This window comes from Ylistrum balloti, unplaced genomic scaffold (assembly GCF_031769215.1).
Source record: "Ylistrum balloti isolate Yb309-2 unplaced genomic scaffold, AGI_CSIRO_Ybal_v1 Utg370858, whole genome shotgun sequence".
NCBI classification, from domain to species: domain Eukaryota; kingdom Metazoa; phylum Mollusca; class Bivalvia; order Pectinida; family Pectinidae; genus Ylistrum; species Ylistrum balloti.
This window is the reverse complement of record NW_026782492.1, coordinates 415,343-425,130: the sequence shown is the minus strand read 5'-3', so window position 1 is coordinate 425,130 and position 9,788 is coordinate 415,343. Positions and strand designations below refer to the sequence as shown.

Sequence of the window (9,788 nt, the reverse complement as noted above, 5' to 3'; positions counted from 1 at the left end):
CAATTTCGTGACCGTTCCTTCGCCTCCCCCCTTCACTGCCTACATAAATTTCACTGGCCACTAATTCCTTTTGCCTCAGGTTTATAAGTCACCTACACTATATCGCCATACCCTCATTATAAAGCCAGATAACTGTTCGTGTTGACAATTTAAAGAGGTCTTAGGGTAACTAAGTAAGTGTTTATAATATGAAATTAATTCTTATAACACAATCAGAGCGAAAAACGTCCAGAAAACACCAATACGGCAACATAATCATAATTCAAACTCAATTTCCATAACACTAGGGCAAAATATGAACAAAAGAAGATTTATACGGAGACTCCTATAAAAGTACAAGGAGAATAAGACCAAAAGTTCCGGAGAAGTAACCGTCTTCTGCTTCATCGAAGACACCCGCCATGTAAACCGTGGTCAATCCAAGTACTACGTTCTCAAATGAGAACAAGGTATGCAACAACAGAACCAACAAGCAAACTAACGAGCATGCGACACATGATGTTCTTACTGCTTGCTATATGAGAACTTATATTCTGTGTATAGTAACTAACCAGACGGATATGAATCACGAAACGATTTCACAGGTTAAGACAAGTGTATAAGTGACCATGATCTTCTCAACAAATCGTTAAGTGACATGCATGTTACAACAGTGATAGGTACCAAGATCAAGTACTTTAAGGTCACATTGATAACCCATTGTGTACAATGTACTGAATAAGTGTTATCTAACTGATTAATCAGGTATTTAAATACAGTGTCATATTACATGGGAGTACATAAACATTATTATACAAGATTTTTGTGAAACTGCCTTTATAACAGGAATGGTTAAAATATTATCATTTTCTTGTTTGTGAATAATTTATTCTTTAATTCTCTAACCAATAGATGATGAAAATGGACGGTACGTTTGAGAAAGCAGACAATTTTTCAACAACCATGAACGGAAACGAACAAAATCTACCGGAAGTTGATGGTACTGACAATAAATCAAACGACAGTGAAAGATGGAAGTGTGTAAAATCCTGTTCCAGATCCGTTCATAAATTCCGGACGGATGTAATTTACCAGGATAAAGTTGTCTACTCTTCTTGTATATTTACAACATTTTTTATCATAGTAAGTAAATCTAAATTATCACCCTAAGTTCGATAGGGAACTGCTATAGCGCAGTCGGTAGCGTTCTATACAACCTCAGCTGTAGATCCGAGGTGTGTGGTTTAACCCGTTCATGTTTCTAAGGACCTTGTGAAACGGACCGGTCTTTCTTCGTGGTTGTGACACTTTGCTCATATGGCTGTGCTGACATGACAGAATGCAACGGGCCTCTCGTATTTTGTTCAGTGAGGTAGCCACCAGCTACAACAATGAAATAGCGCCTCAAAATGATCATGGTTGTTCAAAGGGCGATAAACCCAGTAAACCAGCCAACAAACAAACCTAATTGTGTTCAGTGTCTGAGTAGTAGTTAGGCTATACCTAAACCTCAAGGTGGCAGTCTGGAACATATGACAAAGTGTAAATATCGAGATATTTGCAACGAGTAATGCTTACTTCGAGCGTTCAAAATCTTGAAGCGAACAATACCATTATGATATGGGGGCCATATATTACCGTCTACAACCTCACACTGCCTGGTAAAAAATACAGACCGTAGTCACGTGACATAAGCTATACAATGGAATATGTAGATATTAATGTGATGTAAAATATAGTTATGTTAATTGTCTTTAATGTCATATCATTGATGTATCCAATTCCGATCACTGTGAATCGTCAACATAATGGGAGCTAAATTTTCATGAAATTCTTGTTACTTTTTATCAGCGTATTCATGTCGACGACTTGGTAACCAGATAAATATTGATACGAACTTTAGTACAATAATAGTCATAATTTAGTCATTAATATCCACGAAAATACCTGATTTAGCAGTTATCAGTTGTCTCAACGTCGAAATCACAATGCGTTATATATCTTTGAATTTGGTGGTGTTAGAATAACTTAGAGACTTTCAGACCCCCGGGTGAGATGCAACATGCGTGGAAGGTTCTGTTCCGAATAGTGGCAATGTCAATGATACACAAAAGTAAATGACGTTCCGTTTAAATCTCATTTAATGTTGGAAACTATGAAATGAAATTGAATTTTTATAGATAAGCGTCCCTATCTGTTCTCTTATTTTTTTTATTTATTTCATTAATTTCTTTTACTAACTTCATTTTGATAAATTTGGATTGTACCCAGTCACGTCCTGGGTTTAATCATTTCAGCGAGTCCTAGAAAGACGACACAGAAAGTCTGAATTGGCTATGTAACTGTAAGCATGTGTTGAAAGGATGCTATTCATTTTTTCTTTTGTACAATATCAAATGGATCGTGTGGAAAACATTATACTGTCTCATTATATAACATATGAAACTGGTTTTGACTCGTTGCTAATCAACATTCAATATTTCCGCTGTTCCAGGGATGGGGAAAGGGTCAGTTTGGCCCGGCATACATCGACTTACGCTTCATAAGTAATACCGACCTGGAGCAGGGCTCCTGGATTCTAACGTCCTTTTTTGTTGGTTATTCAATTGGCTCTGTGCTTCAGGGATTTCTACATGACCGCGTTAACCGGAAGTTGATGTACAGCGTATGCTTGTTCATATGGTCGATCGTCATAGCTGGAATTCCGTGGTGTTCACTATTTGAAGCCATGCTGAGTGGTTATATAATGATAGGATCACTTCAGGGGATCCTGGACACCGGTAAGTCATATACATATCAAATATAATATAAATACAAACTTGTTGCAGTTTTATTTTTAATGTCTTAACGTTTTTTGATGCAGCAATTGAAATGTACTTCAGTATTTATGCTTAAAAATAGAAACGAATTGATATATATTGCTGTGTATTAAGTTTACATGTGTAAAAAAGACAGTAATGAATTATTTTAATGAGGTTTTTTATCCACTTTACATAAAAATATAATATCAAATACCTAACATGAAATATAGATGATAGACAAATACATTAAAACGCTTCATATCTTAGTTTGTATATAAGACAGCTGTAAAATGTCTATGTAACGATTGATCAATGAATCACAGTTGTTGAATTCGGTGTTTTAAGTTCTTATCAATTTTATATGATAGCGGCAAGAAGCGCGACAAAATCGAAGTCAAGGGTTTCTCTGAAAACGTTAATTGAGACAAATCGTTAAAAATTGCATTCTTACTCAATCTTATTCAATGTTGTTAGGTGGAAATACAGAAATTTTGCGGATTTGGCAGAAGAAGGGACGTGAAGCAATTCTCCGACTTAATTTGGTATTCGCCCTAGGGAGTGTTTTGGCCCCCCTCGTGGTAGCACCATTCCTAATGGACCAACCTCGGGATGAGAATATACTAACCAGGACTACAAATGGTTCGTACCTGACCGAGGTCATACAGAACATTTCTAACACATCAAGGGACCATCAGTTCTCATATGCAATGAAAATTGAAACTTACAGAATAAATAATTCTCTTTCTACATCTTCACGTAGAATAAACATGAACATGTTAAATCGTTCGTATCTAACGAAAGGCAGAGTAAACATGTCAGATTTGAATTTTCTAGAAAGTTTATTTGAATCTAAATCAGGAATATATGTTCCATTTTCTATAAGTGCAGGTCTTTCACTCATAGCGTGTATCATGTTCCTGATATCGTACGTATGTTATTCAACGGAAAAGATTCGCCCTGCCAAAAAAGCATGCAAAACAAGGAAAGCTAGGAAACTACCAACTACTATCAAATATACCACAATATCTGTGATAGGCTTCCTGTTTTTCTGTTACTGTGGAATCGATGAAGCATACACTGCCTTCCTATCTACCTTTTGCGTGGAACAATTTCATTGGTCAAAACAACAAGGGGCGTTTTTGACATCGTTAGTGTTCATATGCATCCTTGTTGCTCGACTACTAACAGTTATTTTTGAAAAGTGGATAGATACGTTGGTTATTATTGGAATCAATTTCATAATTATGTTCATTTCAATTTTAGGACTTTTAATTGTATCCTTGTATAATTTTGATACTGCCCTTTGGCTTTTTTCACCGTTGTATGGGTTTGCAAAGTCTTGCCTCTTTGCTTTGTTGTTTAGTTGGTCCAATGAATATATCGCTCCAATGACTGGCAAGATATCTGCTTTTTACTTCGTTGCAGCGACATTGGGCTGTGCATTAAATCCGGTGCTTTTGGGTGTTTTGATGGAGAATGACGCAGTCTGGTACTGCTACCTTTTTCTAATAGAGATCATTATTGTCGTAGTATTGTACCTACTAGGTTTGCTCATAACAAAATACATCGTGCGTAACTATGGCAAGACATACGATGCAGAACCCGATATTGTCAAAGTTGGCTACACTGAAGATGAGGATTTTCTTGATGAAAAAGCCAAAGAGGAATTTGAAAATTCAAACTGAATTTTTGAAATAAGTAGTATAAGCATGATTTTGATGTAACCGTTTTTGATCGCAAAAAGTTTATGAATAAAGTAACAAATAACTTTATTTTGAACTCTTAGAAACTCTGGTTACCGATTTCTCATTTCCAACATGGTGTTAATTGTGAATAGAGTTAAATGATTCAGTGTTCTCACACATTGTCTCAAATGTGAAAAAGGTATTTTTGTTTAGGCAAGCATTTATGATACTCGTCCGAAATTGTTGTTACATTTTCCCCGTTAATTTTTCAGCTATAGCTAGTTACACGTCAGCAGATAACCTAAACAATGTAGATAAGTATCGTAAAAAAGATATTTATATTTATGACTTGATATTTCAATTAACGAAATGTTTTCATCCCAAGGTTTTGGATATTATTTCATTATGGTTCAACAAATTCCCTCGACACAAAAATATCATGCATGACAATCAGAAGTATTTTTGTACGCACATAAAACCCAATTGAAAATGCAATGCGATCATTTATTCTAACCATCTATAATTTATAAATCGATAAAAAAAAAAAGAAAGAAGGAAAGAAGGAAAAGTGTACCGTCAGTCTATTCTCTCTTTGATCGACAGTTTTGTTAAATGTTATGTCAGTATATCACATAATGAAAATTAAGTAACCAACTAACCAATATTACTTCAACCTAACCTCTCTGTTTGTGAACATTACATAATCAAAAAATCATTGTGGCATATTTTCTTATAACATAATGATGAAAGGTACAGTATGACAATCTTTAGATATTTTGCATGAGATTTATACAAAATAAGAATATAACGAATTAAAAATTACAGAGTTATACCCCTTCCCTTGCCGATGTTATCATAAATGAGTGCTTACCTTCCTTATTTCTTTACATTCTTGTTATGAAGGAATTGTTGTCGTGTTTATTTACCTTGTGTTACCTTATTCACTTAAGGTTATATAGAGTACGGGTTTGTAGTTTAGATTCTAGCAGTCTCAGATTTTACTATTGGTCTCGATCTGTTAGACTTATGTAAATGTTTATTATTCTCATCTTTCTCACTGTTATTTTTGTATACGCCTTTGACTTTTAATTCTATGAACCTCGAAGTTTAAAAGATCACCAGCAGGATCTACCACCTTCAATCTAGTGAATAGATGCCTTCTTATACAGTCTTATACAATATTTTGATCTGTTCTTATTCTAAACGTCATGCATCCGTGATTCTGTCCGCGATCAGAGTGTAGGAAAACATTATCACAGAATATTCTCTAAACTTAGACTTGGTAAACACCAACAAGTAAAATGCCGTTAATTGTAAACGACACAAATCTACATTATTTGCATGACGTCATGTTGTCCTGGACATGGTAATGTTATAAAGAAGTTTCATTCAACCGTGTAGTGTCTTTACGAACATGAAACTTGTGTGAGAGTATCCGTAACACTCCTCAAAACCACTTTCTAACGCTTCCTATTGACACTAATCTATTCCCATACATCCTATCGATACACAATTATTCTTTAAAAAGTGTGAGAACAGAAATAAACAAGATGTGTGAAAGGCTACGCCCCAGCCAAAGTGTTACATTAAATCTGTACTGCATGAGGCCTGTGCTAATTTTATACACACTTTGTGAAACATTTATGTTTTCATTGTGGTAAAGTTTTTTTTACTTTCGAATGTAGGTCATAAATATTATATTCTAAAGGTTCTAACAATTTAATAACTTACCTTTGTTATCCTGTGGAGTAAATGTTGTAACAATTTGATAACTTACTTTTGTTAACCTGTGGAGGAAAGATTGTAACAATTTGATAACTTACCTTTGTTATCCTGTGGACAATTTGATAACTTACCTTTGTTAACCTGTGGAGTAAATGTTGTAACAATTTGATAACTTACCTTTGTTATCCCGTGGAGTAAATGTTGTAACAATTTGATAACTTACCTTTGTTATCCCGTGGAGTAAATGTTGTAACAATTTGATAACTTACCTTTGTTATCCCGTGGAGTAAATGTTGTAACAATTTGATAACTTACCTTTGTTAACCTGTGGAGGAAAGATTGTAACAATTTGATAACTTACCTTTGTTAACCTGTGGAGTAAAGATTGTAACAATTTGATAACTTACCTTTGTTAACCTGTGGAGGAAAGATTGTAACAATTTGATAACTTACCTTTGTTATCCTGTGGAGGAAAGGTTGTAACAATTTAATATCTTACCTTCGTAAACTTACCTTTGTTATCCTGTGGAGGAAAGGTTGTAACAATTTGATAACTTACCTTTGTTAATCTGTGGAGGAAAGGTTGTAACAATTTGATAACTTACCTTTGTTAACCTGTGGAGGAAAGGTTGTAACAATTTAATAACTTACCTTTGTTAACTTACCTTTGTTATCCTGTGGAGGAAAGGTTGTAACAATTTGATAACTTACCTTTGTTAACCTGTGGAGGAAAGGTTGTAACAATTTAATAACTTATCTTTGTTAACCTGTGGAGGAAAGATTGTAACAATTTAATATCTTACCTTTATCCTGTGGAGGAAAGGTTGTAACAATTTGATAACTTACCTTTGTTAACCTGTGGAGGAAAGATTGTAACATTTTGATAACTTACCTTTGTTATCCTGTGGAGGAAAGGTTGAAACAATTTAATAACTTACCTTCGTAAACTCACCTTTGTTATCCTGTGGAGGAAAGGTTGTGACAATTTAATATCTTACCTTTGTTAACTTACCTTTGTTAACCTGTGGAGGAAAGGTTGTAACAATTTAATAACTTTCCTTTGTTATCCCGTGGAGTAAATGTTGTAACAATTTGATAACTTACTTTTGTTAACCTGTGGAGGAAAGATTGTAACAATTTGATAACTTACCTTTGTTATCCTGTGGAGGAAAGGTTGAAACAATTTAATAACTTACCTTCGTTATCCTGTGAAGTAAAGGTTGTAACAATTTGATATCTTACCTTTGTTAACATGTGGAGAAAAGATTGTAACAATTTAATATCTTACCTTTGTTAACCTGTGAAGTACAGGTTGTAACAATTTCGTTTAATATCTTTTGTATAATTCTTTCTTTACTAGTCCATTAAGTAATAACGTCTGCCATAGCAAGTTTATCCTTATGTCTGTATAAACTGCTGATCTCAAAGGCGAAAAAATTAATCCGTTAAGAGTTCAAAATGATGTTTATTTAGATACTGAAGTAACGACGTTAATATTTCATGAATGTTGATATATGTCTTGATAGTCCAAATATTGCTAAATATTGACTATATATAATGTCCGATAATCCAGTGAGAAAATTGAATCCGCCTAGACTCCAAAAGGATATTTATGATATTTCAATAAACACGTTTAGTTTGCTAACACAAAACCAAATACAGCCACATTTTTTTTAAATTTTTACTTTCGTTTGTAATTGTGCAGTGATCGTATTTTCACCGATTGAAATTGTACAACCAGTAAAAAAGTGAAATTGGAAGTCCTTTATTTTAAACCACTTTACTGTAAAATTTCTCCTAAAGCAATCCGAACAGGAATTAGATGCTATTGTGGTTAAACTGATACCTACACATGCTGTACCAAGATTCTAGAGTCTAACTTATTATATGTTTATTGTTGTTGAGATTTATCAACTCTCAGTGTAATCCATGAGGTATTTGTAGGGTGGATCATTTACAAACTAGTATATGATTAGAAGCAAACGAGTCCCCAACAAATACCTAAAGCAAATATTAAGTAACAAGTTTAGTATCGATACCTGAATCGGATAAGTGTCATTACTAAGGTAACTTTTCCCTCACATTTTCTATAAATTATAAAGCCCATTACCATGCATTCTTGGTTTTGGTTTTAAAATCGATACCACACAAGCAACAAAATACAAACCAATATAAATATTATCAAAACAGCATTTTAATCAAACTCTACATATGTTTACACCATGTGCCAATATCTGTTTTACTTTTGTTAGTTTAGATATTTTTGTTGTTTAAGTATTAACATACTTGATAATGTATAATGATTGTATAGATTTGCCGATTATTAAATATTAAGTAGTTGATTTACCTGTTTTAAATTGTTGTTTGATTGTTTTTGATTTTTTTTTTAAATTACGATTATTTCAATACCGTCACAATACTTCTTGAAAGAAAATAAAAGAGGTCTTTCTTATATCTTTTATTCCTAACATGTGTTTATCAAACTTAATTATTAAACTGTTAGTATTGTGTCAAATATACATAATCTTTATTATTAGAAATACCAAATGTAAAGTATCCTTCCGTTCCGTACAAGTAAAACTGAATCTTTGTTCTATAGCTATTGAAAACTTTTATAAATTACAACAAAACTTTCATTATCATGAAATAAATTACATAAAGTTTTGTTTGAATAACTAAATTGATACATTTAACAACGATTGAAATCAGTAATGAACTATGTCAAATTGTAATTTAAATAATATCATTCAGATCATATTTACTGTAATTGAATGGCGAAATTGTTAATATATATATATAATTTACATTAAACAGGTGTAAGTTTTACAATGTTGTCTTTGTTTTGTAATGACCGAACGCATACCCATCACAGAGATCTGGCAGGGTCCATCGCTTGTCGTCAAATGTACACAACCCAGATTTGTTGAGGTAATACACGTAAAACTGGTGTCTTTTAGTCCTTATGGTGTGCAGTTCGCACATTTTGTTTTGTTTGCCAAAAAGGCATTCGTTATACATCTCGTGACGCAAGTCACGCTTAATGGTAGATTTGGCAAAGACTTTTGGCCACTTCCTTTTCTACGGACGAAATGGTAAATGATTCCTAGGTTTCCAATCGTGAAAATTTCACTGAAATTAAAACTATATTTTCGTGGGAAGTCCTACAAACTCTCCGATGTTCTTGCTTATATTTAAAATGATTTTGTTGGTCGAATCGTGACAGAAGTGTCCCATTGGGTAATTAGACAGGTCCAACAAGTGCCTGTCGTGTAACATGTCGACATAGACGTCGCCACAAAGAACTAGATAACAAAAACTGACGGTGTCTGTGGATAACAATTTTATCCACTCTCCATATTTTGGTTTGAGATAAAGGGTTTGTTTAATACTAGTCTCTTTTGACATTTTCTTCACCCGTCTCTCTCATTAGAATGGTAAATATTTGGAAAGAGGGTCTCGAGCAGTAGTTTTTACTTTTTTTGTTTGTGTGAGCGAGTTTAATGTCTACTCTGTTGCGAACGTTTTCCATTGTCTCGCCAAAACATCCTTCTGGAAATCGTTTGTTGCTAACTTGCGCCTTTCTGTATTAGCCTCGGTG

General features: G+C 33.7%; 1 protein-coding gene across 1 annotated transcript; it reads left to right on the top strand.

Moving 5' to 3' along the window:
- Positions 1 to 900: 900 nt before the first annotated feature.
- Positions 901 to 4,465, top strand: LOC132559132 (sodium-dependent glucose transporter 1B-like). Its single transcript, XM_060223739.1, has 3 exons — positions 901 to 1,122; positions 2,474 to 2,759; positions 3,255 to 4,465. The coding sequence occupies exons 1-3, from the start codon at positions 901 to 903 to the stop codon at positions 4,463 to 4,465; spliced, it is 1,719 nt and encodes a 572-aa protein (XP_060079722.1).
- Positions 4,466 to 9,788: the final 5,323 nt, after the last annotated feature.

Excerpts from the sequence above, each read along its gene's own strand:
- LOC132559132 (XM_060223739.1), top strand. The coding sequence starts at position 901 with ATGGACGGTACGTTTGAGAAAGCAGACAATTTTTCAACAACCATGAAC. Across the intron at positions 1,123-2,473 it reads TTACAACATTTTTTATCATA|GGATGGGGAAAGGGTCAGTT; the intron begins GTAAGTAAATCT and ends CCGCTGTTCCAG. Across the intron at positions 2,760-3,254 it reads TCAGGGGATCCTGGACACCG|GTGGAAATACAGAAATTTTG; the intron begins GTAAGTCATATA and ends CAATGTTGTTAG.